The 20842-nt window shown below is 40.7% G+C and overlaps 1 protein-coding gene across 1 annotated transcript in view; it reads right to left on the bottom strand.

Moving 5' to 3' along the window:
- The window catches only part of FLT3 (fms related receptor tyrosine kinase 3), a 97137-nt gene extending 86415 nt beyond the window's left edge, over window positions 1–10722 (bottom strand). The window contains exons 1-2 of the mRNA XM_066365827.1: window positions 10630–10722; window positions 3028–3149 (exon numbers count right to left, since the gene is read on the bottom strand). Of these exons, the coding sequence (XP_066221924.1) occupies window positions 3028–3149; window positions 10630–10672 (165 nt within the window). The 5' untranslated portion in view covers window positions 10673–10722. The remainder of the gene's footprint in view (window positions 1–3027; window positions 3150–10629) is intronic.
- Between the last annotated feature and the right edge of the window lie 10120 nt (window positions 10723–20842).

Consider the following 20842-nt stretch of genomic DNA (forward strand, 5'->3'; position numbering starts at 1 on the left):
TTTAAATATTTGTTAATTACAAAGGAGAAGTAGTATTTGTTAATTACAAAGTGGAGAAACCCAGCACATACCACCTTAATCTTCAAGAAGAAATAAAAAACGATGGCAATATTCAGATTTTAAACAACAATTAAGTGGATTGTGGGAACAGTAAAATAAACTTATTTTGGGTCCAGGATATACTGGTAATATAGCTAAGAATGTAGAAACCTATTAGATTTTCATGGGCAAGTTTTGTTTACTAAAGAATGCTTGGTTATTAAAAATACCCCTGGGCTATAAAATTTTCAGAAAGATGTCTCATCTGAGAACTATGAAAAGTGAAAGAAATCAAATCCTTCAAAAAGATTTTTTGTTGATTTAAAATTTTTAGAATTAATTTTAGAGAGAGAGAGGGAGAGAGAGAAGGGAAAGTCACACACAGAGAGAAACATCAATTTGTTGTTCCACTTATTTATTCATTCATTGGTTGATTCTTTTATGTGCCCTGGCCAGGGATGGAACCTGCAAACTTGGCATATGGCAACAATATTCTAACCAATTGAGATACCTAGGCAGGGTTCAAAACCATTTTTTAAAAAGTCACAGACATGCTAACAATCAACTTCACATTGAAGTGGGAAAATACCCAAACACAGCAGCTTCAACTTCGAGAAAATGAATGAGCACAATGAGGAATACTCACCTTTACCACAGTTAAAATTCCTATGGTTGATTGTTTAATGCTGTTTAAGAACTATTGGGTCTTAATATAATCCTGAATATTGCATAAGAATATAATCTATACTACATGAAAAAAATAATGCAGGACTTAATTATCATTAATTTTTTTTAAAGATTGTGTTTTATAAGAAAACACTTAAGCCTTGGCCAGATAGCTCAGTTGGTTAGAGCATCATCCTGATGTGCAGAGGTTGTAGGTTCGATCCCTGATCAGGGCACATACAGGAGCAGATCTATGTTTTCTGTCTCTCTCTCTCTCTCTAAAATCAATAAATAAAAGTAAAAACCAATTAAATGTGTGCAATTATTTTCTTATGTTGAAAAGACACTGAAAGTTTAAAACATCATAGGAATAATATTGTTTTGTCCTCACTGAAATACTATGTATACAAATACTACTATTAATAAGCCAATGTGTTATGATACCAATAGCAATTAAAAAATTCAAGCCAACCATGCTTCTGGCATTTAAAAAAATCATGCAGTAAATTATATGTTTGCATTCATGTAGGATGTTGTCATTAAAACTTATTTCACACTGATTTTAAAATCTAAGACTATTTCTAATATCTCAAATTTTAATATCTCAGGTCATGTTGTGTGTATGTATTATACCTATGCAAAAGCAATAGCAACTATATATTTGTATAAATCCTTAACTGGAAATGTCCATAGAATTGGATTTAGGTTTGCTCTTTTTTTAAAAATTATTTTTATTTATTTATTCATTCATTTTAGAAGAGAGAGAGAGAGAGAGAGAAGGGGGGGGAGGAGCAGGAAGCATCAACTCCCATATGTGCCTTGACCGGGCAAGCCCAAGGTTTTGAACCACCAACCTCAGTGTTCCAGGTCGGTGCTTGATCCACTGCGCCACCACAGGTCAGGCCAGTTTGCTTTTTATTGTATATAAACTTCTAACATTCTCAGTTCTCTGTCATTTAAGCTTTCTGTATTTGTGTTAATACCTAGGCTATGTTAGATGAATAGCAAAAAGGAGAAGAGTGATGAAAATCAAGGTTGGGACCTGAAGGAAACAAAGCCAGGTTATGAAGCAATTTGCATGTCAGTCTAAGTGAGGTCACTGAAGGTCTTAAGGCAGGCAATAAGGATGGAGCTGTGCTTCAGGAAAAATCATCTGACAGACCATCTGAGATGAACTGCTCAATAAAGAAGCTACATATGGCCCTGGCCCTGAACTCAGTTGGTTAGAGCATCGTCCTGATAAACCAGGGTTATGAGTTTGATTCTTGGTCAGGACACATACCCAAAAGGTAGTCTATTATTTCATACATTTAATACTTAAATAAGGACAATAAAAAGGTTAAAAAAAACCCTAGATTATATTATAAGAAAAAAATTTAAAATAATAATGAAAAAATATTAAATAATACCTGACAAAAACCAATAAAACTGTTATTTAAGATATTTCCATATTGCTTCTTGATTAGCATCCTCATTTGCAATTTTTTTTCACCTATGGACAGAATGAACATTACTACAGGTGCTTGGAATACGCTGTTGTGCAGATGAACATAAAAAAAAAAAGAGTAAGGAATGTAAATTTGTGATTTCTACATTGGGCAGCTGCCCAGGTGCCTACTTTGAGAGAATCCTGATGACAAGTGCCATTTTAGCAGCTGAACTCAACAAAACATTAGGTATTGGTTCCGCTGAACCAGTGCGAACCAACTGAATCCCATCAGTGATTATGGTGGAATTAATGAGGGCTTGAATTAAGGATGTGAGAGTAGAGAATCTGAGGTGATTATATCAGTTTTTTTAAAAAAAGGAAATTGACAAGACTTGGTAACTGAGTGAATGTGAAGGCCAAGTCACTACTCCAAAATGACACTGAGCTTCCGAGCCTGGCAACAGGGAAGGGCCATGAACAGAAGTCAGTTAATACAGGAATGGGAGCAGGTTTGGGGAAATAGAAGTGGAATGAATTATGGAGCTGGTTTTAACAAGAAAATGGAAATTTTATTTATCTATATCTAGGAGGTAGTTAGAAAGTGGGGACTCAGGCTTGAGAGAGAAGTCTGGATTCTCTTTAAGGAGGAAGGGAAATTACCTGTTGCTTATTCAAGTTGTGTATCTGTCCTTCCTGAAACCAAACTCAAAGAGAACATGACTCTTGATGGACTACAGTGTCAGGGAGCAGTGAGTTATAGATGCTCACACACACCAGATATGAGTACATAACACACTTAAATTCATTTTTTTTAAAAAGACCCATATAACCCTGGTAGGTCCCAATAGTTTCCAGAGAAAATAGCTAAACTTATAATATTAATATTACTTTACCGTGGGATATGATGATGATATCCCCACTGATGAATCATTATTCTTATGATTGATTAAAACACACTTGATCACAGGCAGATCTTGATTTGTAATAGTCTCAAATATCATTGCTGACAAAACAACTGTAAAATAAAATAGAAACAATGAGGTTGATACATGCACACCTTAAATAGAAAATATGTATTCATCTTGCAACAAAACAAAAGCACTTTAAAGTTCATCAGGGGAAAGGTGGCCAGCAGGAAAGTATGATTCCATCAAGAGCAAGGCGCCTAGATCAGTGCTGTTCAATAGAACATCCTGCAGTGATGGAAATATTCTTTACCTGTGTTGTTAAACGTGGTAGTCATTAGCAACATGTGGCTATTAATCACTTGAAATGAGGCTGGTGCAACTGAGGAGCTAACTATTTGTAAACAAGCCATTTCCTCTTCTTTAAGGATGCTTGTAGAATCTTTTCTTTGTGCACTAAAACTTTCAAAGTTGTGTGGTTATTGGAGAGTCCATTTTCATCCACAGTGTTAGGTACTCAGAGGGCCTTTTCAATCTAGAAACTCATATTCTTCTCCTTGGAGAAGTTTTCTTGAATTATTTTATTCCTTCTCTCTCTTTCACTTTCTGTTCTCCTATTACTGGGATGTTTTTCCCAAATGAGTGAAGATCCTTGACAGTTTGCTCACAGAGAACATAAGAAGGACACAGAAGATGATCATGTTGGTTCTGCACATACAACTGACCCACTGCTTGCTCTGCACATGGATATCTTTAGGTTTCTCTCATGGGCTAGTCAGAGGCCCTAGAAAAGACTCCCCTCTCTTGCCTGCTGCCCATGGCATGGGAGCTCGTGCTGGCAATTTATGTTCTTTCAGGGGTCCCTTCTCAGCTTTCTCAGCCCCACCTTATGATTCCGCATTTTTCATGTACTTTCAAGCTCTCAAAATTTTGGTGCACACACAATGCAATATACATGATGTACTGTAGAATTGTGCACCTGAAATCTGTATAATTTTATTAACCAATGTCACCAAAAAAATTTTTTTTAAATAAAACTTGACACAAAGCTCCTAAAACTCTTGGCATTTCATGAATGGTAGGAGTGTCTTGTCATTCATAAAAAAATTCTTTTGAGCACAACTGAGTTTATGCTAATGAGGTAACAGGGTGGAGCCCCTAGATAGCCTGAATATGGGCTGTTCACCAGAAAGACCAAGTGATTAGAAAGTGAGGGCTTTCAGCCACCCCCTCTGACCACAAGGAAGGAGCAGGGGGCTGCAAATGAAGCTCTATAGAAATTCTTAAACTGAAACATGTGCGAAGTCTCTGGGCTGGTGAGCGTGTGGAGGCGCTGGGAGAGTGGCTGCCTCATCGAGGGCACAGAGGTTCCGCGCCCTTCCCACACACCTTGTCCTATGCATATCTTCCATCTGGCTATTCTGAGTTCTATCCTTTATAATAAACAGCTAATCTAGCAAATAAAATGTTTCCCTGCGTTCTGCGAGCTCCTCTAGCAAGTTAATCGAACCTGAGGAGTGGGTCAAAGGAGCCTTTGGTTACAGCCTGTCGTCAGGAGCCCAGGGACACCTGGACTTGTGACTGGCATCTGAAGTGGATGGGGTCCTTGTACCTATAACCTGTGGGATCTGACACTATCTCCAGTTGGATAGTGTTTGAATTGAGTTAAATCATAGGACACTCAGCTGGTGTTACAAAATTGCCTGGTGTGGGGAAATGGCTCCTCAATACATTGGTGACCAGAGTAGCAGAAGTGTTCAGTGTTAGCAGTGACATGCACAGAGAGAAGGAGACATGTGTGTGTTGCCTTAGAACTTGGTAGTCCTGGTTTCATCCTCTTCTCTCATTCTCCGGATATTGACATGATTTTAACTACTGTCTACTTGCTCATGAGTTCCTAATTCATACTTCCTGTGTATATAGTTACATATCTGGGTGGCCCTCAGGAACCTTAAATTCAGATTGAACTTGATTTATTCCTTCTTAAACCTACTCCCTCCCCCATCTTTGCTCTCTCTCAGTTAGTGGCAACACATCCACTGTCACCAAAGCCACAAACGGGAGAAGTCATTATGACTCCTCCATCTCCCTCACTTCCCATCACCTTAAGCCAGTTGTCAAGCCTTGATGTTTTAATCTTTTGATGATTCCCAATTCTATGTATTGTCTTCCCTTGCTGTTACTATGGCCCTAATTCAGCCCTCATCATCTCTAGCCTGGACTACTGCCAACAACTTCCCAATTGGCTTCCTTGACATGGTCACATCTGCTTCACATCCAGCTTCCATACAGACACCAGAGTTGTCTTTCTAAATCTAATCACAGAGTGTCACTGCTCTGTTTAAAACCCCTCCACAACCTACAGCAATGGTCCTTACCATTTCTTGAGTCACAGACCTCTTTGAAAATCTGATGAAAACAATCAACCCTTTTTTCAAAAAAATATCATGTATGCACAGGTGCGCGCGCGCGCACACACACACACACACACACACACACACACACACACATCCTAACGGATACGATGGACTTCTAAACTCTACCCAAAGACTCTTGGTCTACATGACAAAGTTCAAGTCCCTTATCACATCACTACAACACACTGACACATGACACATTGAGCCCCCGGCAACCTGAATTCTTTATAAAGCTAACCACTGAACAGTCTTCAGACAACTTTCTGAGTTACAACTTTGTAAATGATAGTCACTCTATTCCTGCAGCCTTTATTCATCCTGTCTCAGCAACCAGAAAAAATTAGTTTTCCATCTACTCCATGTTTCTTTCTCAACTTTGTATCGTTTTCTTTGCTATCCTATTTGCCTGCAATGTCCTTATCCTCTCTTTTCCCTGTCAACTGTGCTGGCTCTAGTGTCACCACCTCCTCTTGGAAGCTTTGCCTTATTTTCCCAGTCTGGGTCACCTCTCTGCTTATATTTACAATTGCACGGCCATTTTCCTTTTACATTCCCGACCCTTTCCTGTCAACACCCCCATTAGGCTGTGGGTTTTTGGAGGGACAGAACCAGTCACATGTGGCACTTAACACAAATCTTGGACATAGTCGGTGCTCAAAAAGTATCTAAGAAGTGAAGGAGAAAAATCCAGTAGCTCTAAATCCTAATGATTTTTCCAGACTTTATACATTTCTCTTTCTGCAAAGCACCTGCTTGACAAGGAACACAGCCATACCTCACAAGTATCTGCTTCGAAGTTCTAAGGTACTGCTTTCTCCTTTGTACAAACAAGGAGCCTGCGTGCAGAGACACCCCCTGCCAGAGGACAGAGCACGTTCCCACGTGGTGGTCCTACCTGTGTTTCTTAAAACCCAGAATCCCTCATATTAGGAAAATCTGAAAAATGGCAAAGCATCTGAAGACTGAATTTAGTGGGTTTCTTATAACCAAAATACAATAGTTTTAAGAAATAATAACAACATCCTGTTTTATTAGAGACTATGAATAGTTTTATGGCGGATTCTTGGCTACCAATTGACTAATAATGACAGCAGTAAATATATATATTTTACTGTTTAACCTAAAAAATAACAATAGTTCCTCTTTTGGGGTCTTATGCAATTCCTCTAGCCACAAAAGAACACTGTGTGTGTGTGTACTTTATGTTATTTTTAAATTTCCTCCACATGTGTTGGTACCCATAGAACAGAATTACATGATTAAAATCAATGACCAAAGTTTTCATTTCATTCCATGAGGACCAGTAATAACATAAGTATACAAGGTATCAACCACCAGCACTGAAATCACCTATGTGTAAAGCTCAGAGAGACCCCTCAAAAAAAGGAAAGACCTTCAGCTACACATTGTGACTACCTAACTGAGAAGTGGTGAAAGTGTCTTTGGAAGTCAGGGTGAAACGCTTAAGATCACAAAGTCACCGATGAAAACCAAGAGCTCTACTCCGACAAACCACCTACTATGGTTTGCTGTTTTAGAGTGACTGAAGGATAGAGCAAGACCAACGTAAGCAAATTATAAAGTAGGTGAAGCAAATTTTAAACCCTCAATTTCTCTTCCCGAAGTCCTTACTCTTCTCTTATTCTCTGCACAGTCCCTTTCAACATTAAGAAAAATTATAAAATACACTATTTTTGAGATTGTTTGCTTTCTGTCAAATCAGAATCTTGGCCCAAAGGTTAAAGCAACATCTGGTGGGTATTTCAGGAGTCAGCAAGATTGTACATCTTCAACACTGAATCTATGAGCTTTTGTCACACGCTTTCTGAGTTTCATTAGAGAACGACAAGATAAGAGGAACAAGAAGAACTATGCAGAAAGCAATAAGGCTGATCCATTCCATGGGCTTCTCGAGTGAGCAGAAATGCTTCTCTGAAAGTAAAACATAGTCAACAAATTTTTTCAAAGAAGCATTCAGAAACTCCTTCCCAAAATTTAAAAGATGGTCAGACTTAACTCTGGAACACTCCATTTGTTTCATCAGAAATGGAAGAGCAGTTTCTTTCCCACAACCAGTCAATACAGTCTCCACTGCAACAGGGTATGTTTATGTAGTTTCAGGGGGCAAAAAACCCAGGTTCCTGTTCTGACCTGGCTGAAGCTTCCCTCGCTGAAACACAGTATTTTTCATTTACGGATATTGAGTGATATCCATAAATGAATATCACTGTGTTGGAAGTTTGAACCAACTAAAAACAAGCTTTGGGCTCAAATGCTTTTTCTATAGAAAGGTAATGTCCATGCATTTACTTAAATAGAATGGAACTTATTATCTCTATGTAAGTTCCCCCATCCCTATCCCCTTCATCTCTGTATTATTTCTACCTAGCACAGAAATAAGTGTTCAGTAAAAACTTGTCATGTCAGAGAGAAAATTTCGTTCCCAAGCTTGCTTCCTCCTCGCCTTTCTTATCTGAAGTCTTCCCTGAAATATAAGAAAGTGGTCCCCCTTCATGTTTACTATCTTATCACCTGGCTGTTTTTCATTTAAACAACAGGAGAATTCAAGAACAACAAAATCTTCACTGATACCTAAGAGTTACCGAGAGTGTCTTTCTAGTTATAAAAAGTAGACTCATTCTCAAATGGAAGGCAAGTGGTTCATAATTAAGCTTAACAGGATCATTTACTACTAGACAGATGTGCTGTACCTTGGGAGAAACAAATAGCCATCTAAACTTGTATGATGACAATTCAAACTAGAATTGAAGGGACCTTAATATCAGGTTACCAGGTCTGGTATCTGATCCAACCCAAATTGATCTTTGCCTACTATCTCTGCCCTCTACCTCCTCCTGAATCAAACCTCTCTTAGACTGGCAGCTTACAAGAAGGCAAATAAAGATAGCTAAGCAACTAGGACAAAGGATGTCAATGAAAATGTGTAATTCAAGGCTCTGAATATGAATTTTCTGACACTAGTGAGAGAAGTCATGTCATAATTATTAAAATACTATTTCTCTCTTTAACCCAGTATCAGCACACAATATAGTTAAGGCCTTGGCCAGTACAGTTCCACTCTGTATACACTACTTAGAAAAAGTCATCATTATTCATAAAAGAGTTTACAACATAAGAAAAATGGGGATTGCATCTTATAATCCAAAGAATTTAAAGCTTTTAAATATTTTAAAGCCCTCACTTTTCAGCTTCACTTATACTGAGAGTTGGCAAAGACCTGAGGAACTGGAACTCCCATATGCTGCTAGAAGGAATGTATATTGGTATGGCTACTATGGAAGACTGTTGGCAGTATCTAGCAAAACTGAATATATGCCTTTCCCTATAATCTAGGAATTCTATTTGTGGGTATCATTCCTCTTAGGGGAAATGTGTGTTATATACACCAAAAACACACACAAAAAATGTTCACAGCACTATTATTCATATTAAACAAAACTGAAAACAACTTAAATGTTTTTCAACAATAGAATGGACCAACAAACCATACATATATCCATACAAAGGAATAGCACTCAGTAATTTTTTAAATGACCACTGCTACTGAGAACAAGGTTGAATCACATAATCACAGTGTTGAGTGCAGAGGCTGCACATAAAAGAGTACATGACAATGGTCTGGTTTATATGAAGTTCAAAAACAAGTGAACTTATGATATTAGAAGTCAAAACAATAGCTACCTTTGCAGAGTAGTGACTGAGACAAGGCTGAGTTGGAATTGTTTTATATCTTGATCCAATAATGGTTTTGTGGACACATACATATCTAAAAACTAATGGAGTTATACTGTTATGACTGTGCATATTTGCTGTAGGCAAATCATATACCTTATTTACAAAAATCTGCAGAGAGATGTAGAAATTTGGGGGTTCTTTCCTAAATAAAGAACTCAATACAGCTTAAATATAGTTGCAAATTTTCATCTTTATAGTTGCTGAAAGCCTTTATATGCCACTGAAAAACTCACTAGTGTCATACTTAACAGAAAGCTAACTTTGTAGTCATAGACTGAAAAACATATTGGACTATACATTTGAAGCATACATATTTACCAACTAGGGAAAATGTCTAAGAAATGCAAATGTCTTTGTTTTCCCCAGCTTCCCCCTTATGTCACATTTCTTACTCTGTAATTCTGAATGATTTGTAACAAAAACTACTGGACATAATGTTTACATGTCTATATATACCATAGAAACTTCATGTTAGAAATCCTAGAATTTGGGAGTAGTGAGTGCAGGTTCCAAGACTGCAAACCGAGGACAGAGAACTGAGCCTCCCAGACTCCCAGAACTGTCTCCTTTCCCCGAAACTCGAGTCCACCCTCTCATCTTTCCAGACAGATGGAGTGCATCGAAAGGGGCCTTTTTTTTTTTTTTTTTTTTTTTTTCCAGTGGCAACTATACTACCCAGCAGATTATTTGGGAACTATCAGCTAAGTCCTTGAAAATTCCCTTGGGGTTTAATGCCAACATAAAAAATTGAGTAAAGAAGGAAGGGGCAGCTAGTGTTTTAATATGTAAATCCTGCTTGCATAATATTCCCAAAGTAATTTATTCGTTAATCCATCCTAAACTCGGCAGGGTGGGGGTCATTCAGAATGACTCGCTTTGGGGGAGAATGCGGGCGCATTTGTCAATCATAGTTCACTTCATACGTTAAAACCCCCAAAGACAGAAAGACGCCACCCAGAAGCCAACAGTATCCAGGGTCGGTTCGGCAAGGTCCGGAGCCACCCTGCGCCACCCGCGGGGCGGCCGACGCAGGTGGAGGGCACAGCCCCAGAGCGCTCGGGTCGAGCAGGCGGTGGGTGGCGGGTGGCGGACGGCGGGGTGGCCCCGGCCGAGGCAGAGCCTCGGTGGGCCAACCGCGGAATCCGGCCGCCAGCCGGGACGCGGCCCGAGTTGGGAGCAACTTTGCGGATGAGGCAGAAGACGTAGGGTGAGCAGGGCCGGGTCAGCGGGCCACTGCGGGGCGAGTCCGAGTCTGGGTCCGGAGGGCGCAACAGAGGGGAGGGCGCGGGAGCGAGGGAAAGCGCGGAGAGGCGCCCGGCGCCAGGGACCTGGAGGCGCGCGCCAGCTACTCTGCGGGCTGGGGGTTGAGACCGCGCCGGGGACTGCGGGGGCTGCGAGCGGGCGAGCGGGGCCTTACCGAGCAGCGGCAGCCGGCCGCCGAGGCGCGCCAACGCCGGCATGGCCTCCGGAGCCCGGGGTCCCCTGGCCGCGCCGGCCCAACCCTGCGATGCTGCCCAGAGCGCGCACCCCGCGCTGCAGGTGGCTCGCTTAAGGATGCGCGTCACCGACCGCAAATTCCCTTGGACTGGTGCAAAGTGGAAGGGGGGAGGATCTCTCTCCGCACGGGCAGGGGCCAAGGCGGGCGCGCAGAGGTTGGGCCCAGCGGGGAGCGGGTGCCTGGCGCAGCGCAGCGGCTGAACCCACGTGTCCCCGGTGTTCGCAGCCTGCGCTCCACGGCGGGCCAGTCGCACAGGCTGTGGCTCTGGCTGAGGAGGAAGCACGGCAAGAGCTACCTTGTTCCATAGGGCGTGCCTGAACACCTCTTTTGGCTCTCGGGGTGTGTGTTCATTAGAGAGCCAGAAAGCACCCTCCTTGCGTCTGGGGTGGGGGGTTGTTAAGGCCCCAGAATGGGATCTATAGCTGCGCTACACCTGCAGCCCTGACAAGTGCACAGGCCAGCAGAGGGTCGCGGTCCACGCTCGGTGAATCCTGACTGATCACTGGGCTTTGTCTTCCGCTCCATCTTCTAGGATGCCCAGAACTCAGTCCGCTAGTGGCAGCAAGAAAAACAGGCTCGCTTTCAATGTCAACCCAGGAAATTCGGAAAGCTGAGAACCAGCCAGGGAAACAAAAGCAAAATACAGACCTTGCATCGCAGAGGATGTTATGACTTCTCCACTCCATAATTCTTGTTCTTCATTGCATAATATTTCCAGTTGAAATTTATTTTACTTGCAGCCTGACCAGTGGTGGGTCAGTGAATAGAGCATCCACCTGGGACGCTGAGTTCCCAGGTTGGAAACCCGGGAGGTCTGGGGCTTGAGTGCAGGATCACCAGCTTGAGTGTGGGGTGATCGATTTGAGCATGGGATTATCGACATGAGCCTATGGTGGCTGCCTGGAGCCCCTTGAACAGGGCATGCATGAGAAGCAATCAGTGAACAATAAAGTGCTGGCAACTAGGAGTTGATGCTTCTAATCTCTCTCCCTCCTCTCTCTGGGGGAAAATTTTATTTTATTTGCAGTAAATTGAAGATTGGAAGCCCCTGGATGCTGTTCTGACTTCCCAGTTAACTAGCCCTTTGACCTTCACAAGTCATTGACCTAAACAGCCATTTGTTTTTCTGAGTCCCATTTTATTTACCTACAAATGAAGGGAATGAACCGGTTTATAATGTATCTCCAAATTCTAGGAATTCCATGTTTTTAATACTTTTCTGATAAAGCATAATAATTGACAGTGTTCATTCTTGGACACAGAATTCTTTTCCTTGGCTGCAGTCTGTCCCAGGGCATGAGAGAAACTTTAAAAGTGTCCAGTGTGGTATGTAGAGTGTGTTATGTTGAGTGGGACACTTGAAACCATGTCAACACAATAAATTAAAAAAGAAGAAAAAGAAAAAGAAGAAGCAGCAGCAACCCTGGCCAGATGGCTTGGTTGGTTAGAGCATCATCCAGAAGCACAGAGGTTGCTGGCTCAATCCCCCACCAGGGCACATACAGGAGCCCATTGATGTTCCTCTCTCTCTCTTCCTCCCCCCAAGAATAAATTTAAAATTATTTATTTATTTATTTATTTATTCATTCATTCATTCATTTTAGAGGAGAGAGGAGGGAGAGAGAGAGAGAAGTGGGGGAGGAGCAGAAAGCATCAACTCCCATATGTGCCTTGACCGGGCAAGCCCAGGGTTTCGAACCGGCGACCTCAGCAGTCCAGGTCGATGCTTTATCCACTGCGCCACCACAGGTCAGGCCTAAAAATTTTTAAATGAATAATTTTTAAAATGAGAAGCAGGGAGGCAGAGAGACAGATTCCCGGATGCACCCTGACCAGGATCCACCTGGCAAGCCCCCTATGGGGTGATGCTCTGCCCATCTGGGGCCATTGCTCTGTTGCTTGGATACCGAGCTATTTTAGCACCTGAGGTGAGGCCATGAAGCCATCCTCAGCACCTGGGGCCAACTTGCTCCAACTGAGCTATCACTGCAGAAAGGGAGGAGAAGTGAGAGGGGGAGGGGTAGAGAAACAGGTGGTTGCTTTTCCTGTGTGCCCTGACTGGGAATTGAACCCAGGACATACACATGCCAGGCCAATGCTCTACCACTGAGCCAACCATTCAGGGCTGAATAAAAATTTTTTTAAAGAAACAAATGTAATAAAATAAAATAAAAGTGTCTACTATGGTGCAGCCACCATGGAAAACAGTATGGCAGTTTCTCAAAAATTTAAAAATAAAACTACCATATGATCCCACAGTTCCACTTTTGAATATATAACCCATAGAATTAAAAGTAGGGTCATGAAGAGATACTTGTGCATCTGTGTTTATAACAATATATTTATAATAGCCAAAAGATACAAGTAACCCAGATATCCACCCACAAATAAATGGATAAGCAAAACTGAATGAATGCATAATAATAAAAAAGTGGTATATACATATAATGGAATTTTATTCAGCCTTAAAAATGGAAGAAATGCTAACACATGCTACAACATGGAAGAACCTTGAGGACATACTAAGTGAAGTAAGCCAGTCACAAAAATACTAAAACTATATGATTCTATGTATATGAGGCACCTAGAGTAGTCAATTTCATAGAAACAGATGAAGAAGGGTGGTGTTGTTTAATGGGTTCAGAGTTACAGTTTTGAAAAGTGAAGGGAGTTCTGAAGATGAATGGTGGTGATGGTTGCACAACAATGTGCATGTACTTAACACTGCTGAATTGTACACTTTAAAAAGATTACAGTGGTGTACTCTATATTATATGCGTTTTATCACAATTAAGTTTTTAAAAGATTTAGCTGTCTATCTTAGGTCAGAACCAAGGAAAGAAGACACATGAGTTAAGTAAGACATGAAGCAGGATAGTGATAGGAAGAAAAGTGAGCCAGAGAGCCTTCCAACTGCCCAGAGCTAATGCATTCCCTTTCATTTGTAGCTTGATTATTGCAAGCTTTGGTGGAGGGGGAGGGACTGATGATTTCAACTTTGCAAAATATCAGCTTGGGTGAGGCACTGTTCATGGACACAGATTCATGAAGCTACTACTACTTTTACAAAGAATGTTAGCTGCAAGGCAGAAATCTCTAAGAATCAATGGTAAGAGGGGAGAAATTAGGAATGATTTCTAAGTGCACTTGATTTTCCCTGGAAATTAATGAAGAAAAGTAATTCTAGAAAAAGAAAATTTTATGGACTAAAAATTTTTATAGTCTGATGTATAGGCTACCATTTAGAAGGTGAGATAGGGCCCACCATACTTTGAAGTGTGCCAAGAGCCGTGCCTGTTACAGTACCTAATTTATTCCTCACCATGATACTGTGAGAAAGGTAGCCCTACATTATCTAAAACCCTAGATTGCATAGCTAGTTTTGAACACCCAAGTGTAACATTATGTTTTCAGAGCTCATGATATGAATGACAGCTATTATTAAAAAGCTGCAAAAGAAGCAGAAAGCAACCAGGAGGAATAAGGCAAAAGAAGAAACTGAAAGAGAGAATATTAAGTTTGTTTCTAGGCTGAATGAAATGTCTCGCAATTAGTTCTACACATGATACATTTTTATCTAGATTCTTATCCGCATGAAACTTAGTTGCTGCATCTCTATGAGTAAGTGGCCATTCATCTCATCTTTTGAACATCTTTCCAGCCTTTAAATTACACAAATGTCTCCTTTTCCCCCTTCAAAAACTGTGATATATTTTCAGTGGAAACCCAAAAGTAAAATGCTTTCATGTCATTTTTTAAAATACAAAGCTTTATATTTTTCTTAAAATAAGGGACAAGCAAAAGGAATATTTGAATAGGAGTCCTGTGAATTCAGTTGAAATATTAACTATATAGTACAATTTTACACATCTTTTATTAATAGATTGAACCCACCAATTGGCAAAACCTGACAATACCTAGTGTTAGCAAGGATTCAGAGTCATAAGTAACTGTCATTCACTGATAGAGGGACTCTAAATTGGTATAAGCACTTTGAAAAATAATTTGACATTACTTAAAAATTAAATGTGCATACCTTACAACCAGAAGTTTCACTCCTAGATATATATGTACCTTAGAGAAATTCCTATGCATCAGGAGACATGTACCAGAATGTTCATAGCATTACCATTTGTAATATCAAAATATCAGAGGCCCTGACTGGTTGGCTCAGTGGTAGAGCATCAACTGGTATGTGGAAGCCCTGGGTTCGATTCCCAGTCAGAGCACACAGGACAAGCAACCATCTGCTTCTCCTCCTCTCCCTTTCTCTCTCTCTCTCTCTCTCTTTCTGTCTCACTCTCTCTCTTCTCCTCCCGTAGCCATAGCTCAATTGGAGAGCATTGGCCCCAGGGACTTAGGATGGCTCCATAGAGCCTTCACATCAGGCATTAAGAATAGCTCGGTTATGAGCATGGCCCCAGATGGGCAGAGCACTGGCCTCAGACAGAAGTTTCTGGGTGGATCTTGGTTGGGGAACATGGGGGAGTCTGTCTATCTATCTCCCCTCCAATCACTTAAAAAATTAAAAAAATCGCCAGACATGTGGTGGCACAGTGGATAAAGCGTCGACCTGGAAATGCTGAGGTCGCTGATTCGAAACCCTGGGCTTGCCTGGTCAAGGCACATTTGGGAGTTGATGCTTCCAGCTCCTCTCCACCTTCTCTCTCTGTTTCTCTCTCCTCTCTCTCCCCCAGCTCCCTTTCTCTCTCCTCTCTAAAAATGAATAAATAAAATTTAAAATTTTTTTTTTAATTTTTTCTTTATTCATTTTTAGAGAGGAGAGAGAGAGAGAGAGAGAGAGACAGCGAGAGAGAAGGGGGGAGGAGCTATTATCAACAAGACAGGTAATAACAAGTGCTGAAGAAGCTGCGGAGAAAAAAGAACCCTCATTTACTGTTGGTGGAAACATAAATTAGTATGACCATTATGGAAGAAAGTATGGTTCTTACTCAAAAAAATGAGAATAGAACTATCATATGACCCAGCAATCCCTCTACTAGGTATATATCCCCAAAACTCAAAAGCATTGGTATGTAAAGACACATGCACCCCCATGTTCTTCGCAGCATTATTCACAGTGGCCAAGACATGGAAACAACCAAAATACCCCTCAATAGAGGATTGGATAAAGAAGATGTGGTACATATATACAATGGAATACTATTCAGCCATAACAAATGATGAATAATAGTATCATTTATGACAACATGGATGAACCTTGATAACATTATACTGAGTAAAATAAGTAAATCAGAAAAAGCTAAGAACTGTATGATTCCATACATAGGTGAGACATAAAAATGAGACTTGGGGACACGAACAAGAGTGTGGTGGTTACCAGGGGAAAGAGAAGAGAGGAGTGGAGGGGAGTGGGGTGACGAAGGATGATTTTACTTTGGGTGATGGATATACAGCATAATCGACTGTCCAAATGATGTGGAGATGTTTTCTCTAAATCTAAGTGTAAAGTCGGTAGATAATGGGGAAAGGTCAGACCTACGAACTTTGGCTAGGACCACCCACAACCAAGCGCACCAAAAGAGGCTTTGCAGGAATCCTTGGGAAAAAAGCAACTGACTGTCAGCCAGTGAGATTTTGCTAGGTCATATTAGCCCGACTTAGAGGACCCTTTTAAATTTGCCCACGCAGTCTCTCCATGCGCGATTTTCCTGACCTCCATCTTCCAGGCCAGTGAATCTCATCCGAGAAACGCTCTGTACTGTATAAAGCCTTTACTATTCCACACTTGGTGGCTACACCCCTTCCTTCCTTCTCGGTGGGGAAAAATACCTTACACTATGTACTCTCTCTGGTTGACCAATGTCACCCTGTTAAATTTAATTGTCTAAATAAAAAAAAAATTGGAGATAATAAATGCCCACCAACAGAACTATAGTACCATATTTCCCCATGTATAAGACGCACCTTTTTTGAAAATTTTGGGGTCTAAAAACTGGGTGTATCTTATACAGTGGTGTGGCATTTCAAATGCCATAGATCAGGGGTTGAGAACGTTTTTGGCTGAGAGAGCCATAAAAGCCATATATTTTAAAATGTAATTCTGTGAGAGCCATACAACAACCCGTGTATGTTACACATTATCGAATAAAAATTTGGTGTTGCCCCAGAGGACAGCTGTGATTGGCTCCAGCCAACTGCAACCATGAACATGAGCAGTAGGAAATGAATGGATTATAATACATGAGAATGTTTTATATTTTTAACGTTATTTTTTTTATTAAACATTTGTCTGCGAGCCAGATGCAGCCATCAAAAGAGCCACATCTGGCTCGCAAGCTTAGGTTCCCAACCCCTGCCATAGATGGAACTGAGGACAAGACAATATATGAAGACAAGTGATTCATCATCAGACACAGATAAGGACAAGCTAATGGGTATGAGTTTTGACAGTGATAAGGAGTTGTATGGATTTTATGATGAAAGAACTTAAGTTAATTTTATGTAATACATTTTTTTTTTCAAATTCTGGACCCCTAAATTAAGGTGTGTCTTATACATGGAGAAATATGGTATATTCATATAATGAAATCCTATTTAACAGTGAAAATTAATGAACTACAGTTAACTGAAACAACAGAGATGAATCTCAAAAACCATGAGGTATAAGGGGTAAAAAGCAAGTCATAGAATAATAGAGGTAAGGGCAAAACCAGACAATATTCTTTTTAGAAAGATAGGCATAAGGGGCATAAAGAAAGTGAAAGAATAATTATTACAGAACCCAGGATAGTTCTTACCTCTAGAACAGGGAGGAAACAGAAGAGTGTTGGGCAAACAAGTGTGTTAGGCTTGCTTGCCTAGTACTTTGCCTGATTGGTGCTTGCCCTCAGGGTGGCAGAATGTAAATTGCAGATTGCCTGCCACCATTGGGAGGGGCCATTTGTTGCTATTGTTTGCCTGAGAAGGGGTTTTTCCCCTGGCTGCTTTGCTTTTGCGTCTTGAGAGAGAGAGAGAGAGAGAGAGAGAAGCAGTTTTCCCTGCTAGCTCACTTGTTAGCCCTTACAAGATTCTAATAAAGGGAATGGACTGCCATCCTCCAGCTCCACAGTTCCTTCACCTTCTGCCCAGATCCAGTGTGAACTTGCATGGCCACAGCCACTAGCCTTACAAAGGGGATTTAATTAGAAAAGGCAAACAGAATTTCTAAGGCTCTTACTGTTTTTTAACCTCTGTGATGGCGACTGCATGTTCATTGTTTTAACTAGTCTTTATACTATATAATTAGTTTTATATACTGCGGTGAGTATGATGTATTTCACAATAAAAAAAATTAAATGGAAGTTTGACACAATACTTCCATTTCTGAACTAGTTGTATCTAAATAATATTTGAGTCTGATTAAGATTCCAGATCCAACTACAATTTATAGAAATACTGTATTTCCCCATGTATAAGATGCAACATTTTTCCATAAAATGTGGGGTCTAAAAATTGGGTTGTTAAGCCTAATCCAGAGGGACCTGAAACACAAAAGACATGAACAAAGTCCGTACATTACACATCAAAGCTTTACTGTCTTAGCTTGGCCAAGCTGTGGCAACTCTGACAGAAATCTGAGGGAGAATGCTCCGGCCCTTTGTTCTACCTAGTTTTTATAGTTTTGTAAGTGGGAAGTACAGAAGTAAAAAATTGCAATTAGGAGCCTTTACCACTATTGGTTATAGTCATATGTCCTTTAACATGATAGGACCATGTTCAATTTGCAAGCCATACATCATTTTGAAGAAAACAAAATTTACAAGCCAACACAATGGTAGAAAGATGTCTCTTTACATATTAAAAGACATTCCTATATTTTCTAATGTTTATCCGCCATCTCTTTGTCCAGAGTCACACACACCAACTATATGCATTCATATGGGAGAGGTAGTTTCCAGGGACAAATGCCCGCAAATGGCTCATTATCATAAGAAAAGGTTTATTTTGGCTTTTCTCTCCCTGCACCTGGCTAGCCATTCACCCCTTTCCCCACAGGGTTGGTAGAATGTCTGGGAATCCATGTTTTCCTCCCCTTTGCATTTACAATACAATGCCAAGGGCCATCCTGGTTTTATGCCAATCACACAGTACAGAGACTATTTCTCACAATTTCTCTGCACACCTTAACACAAATTAATAAAATATTCTTCAAGCCTCTTAAAATATGAATATTGATTCTGTAGCTTTTGGTACTTTACAACACCTGCGGGTGAGGTGGTGCAGTGGCTTCTCAGGGTGTGTGTTATACAGTGGTTGTAGGTCTTTTTACTTACATTTCCCGCTTTTCCACGCTTGTCTTTGCGCTCATTGTTTCATGCTAGTTATTGGTATATTATGGTTTGTTATGTTTTGCCATGTTCTGCCCAGAAATGGCTCAGAAAAGATTTTCGTACAGTGCTGAATTCAAATTAGAAGTGATAGTTTGCAAAAGTGAATAGAAATCATGCTGCTGAACATAAGTTTGTCCTCCTCCAACTGAGAAATCAATCTGATACTGGCTACGGGGAGAAGAAACCCTACTGAAAATGCCATGGCAGAAGAAGGCCATGAGAGGCAAGTCAGCTAAATGGTCTGATTTAGAGAGAGAATTGAAGATATGGATTGAAGAGCAAAGGGCAATTGGAATTCCTGTGTCCACAAACATGAGGCAAGAATTGCTGATGAAAAAGAAGTTACTTTTTGAAAATTGGTGCTTCAGGTTCATAAAACAGAATGAACAAAGCATGTGTACACACATCAGATTTGCTCAAAAGATGCCTGAAAGCTATGAGCAGAAGGTCCTTGAATTTCATCATTTTGTCATTCCATGTCAGAAGACACATCAGTTTGAGTTGGTACAGATTGCAAATATGGATGAAGTCCCCCTTCAATTTGATGTCCGAAGTAACAGACTGTTGATAAGAAGGGGGTAAAAACTGAAACTGTGAAGAAGACAAGTGGACGTTATAAAGTTGTTCTAGCTTGTGCCATCGGAAGCAAGTTGCCTCCTGAGCTTATTTTCAAAAGCAAAACAATGCCAAAAGAAGACATTCCTTGAGGAGTGATTGTCCACATTCATGACAAGGGTTGGTTGGAACAGGATGGGATGAAGATCTGATTTGAGAAAGTCTGGAGGAGACCACGTGGGCTCATATGTAAACATGCCCTATTGGTGCTTGATCAGTTCAGGGCACACATAACAAAAAACACAAACAAGATTGCTGCAGAGCAAAAAACAAAACTTGCTGTTATACCTGGAGGCTTGACATCCAGCTCCAACTACTTGATGTCAGCATTAATAAACCCTTCAAAGCTGCCATGAGAGATGAATGGAACCAATGGATGAAGTCTTCTGGGGACAATTTGACACCAGCAGGAAGAGTGAAGAAACCAACTATAAAAGAAGTTTGTACCTGGGTGAAAAGATCCTGGGATACTATCAAGATTGAGATTGTTGTCAAGTCATTTAAGAAGTGTGGCATTTCAAATGCCATAGAGGGAACTGAGGACAAGACATTATATGAAGACAGTGATTCGTCATCAGACACAGATGAGGACAAGCTAATGGATGGGAGTTTTGACAGCGATGAGGATTTGTATGAGTTTTATGATGAATAAAACTTGAGTTCTGTAACCTTTTCAAATTTTGGGCCCCAAAATTAAGGTGCGTCTTATACATGGGAGCATCGTATACATGGGAGATATGGTACATGGGACAGTGGAACAGGATCAACAATGAAACAATAAAATCAGAAAATTCCAACCTCAGGAAACTTCATAGGTCAAATAACCTGTTTTCTTCAACAAAATCTGGTAAGAAAAAAAAGAAAGCATTGGAAGATTAACCTAAGATTAAAAGAAACCTATGGCCCTGGTCAGTAAGCTCAGTGCATAGAGTGTCAGCCCTGCAGGCAAACATCCCAGGTTCAATCCCCAGTGAGGGCACACAGGAGAAGTAACTATCTGCTTCTCTTCTCCTCCCTCTCCCCCTTCTCTCTCTCTTCCTCTCCTGCAGACAGTGGCTCAGTTGGTTAAAGTGTCAGTCCTGGGTGCTGAGGATAGCTTGGTTGATTCCATCATCAGCCCCAGACAGGGCTTGCCAGGTGGATCCTGGTTGGGTGCATGCAGGAGTCTGTCTCTCTTGTCTCTC

Source organism: Saccopteryx leptura, chromosome 2 (genome assembly GCF_036850995.1).
Source record: "Saccopteryx leptura isolate mSacLep1 chromosome 2, mSacLep1_pri_phased_curated, whole genome shotgun sequence".
Lineage (NCBI taxonomy): Eukaryota > Metazoa > Chordata > Mammalia > Chiroptera > Emballonuridae > Saccopteryx > Saccopteryx leptura.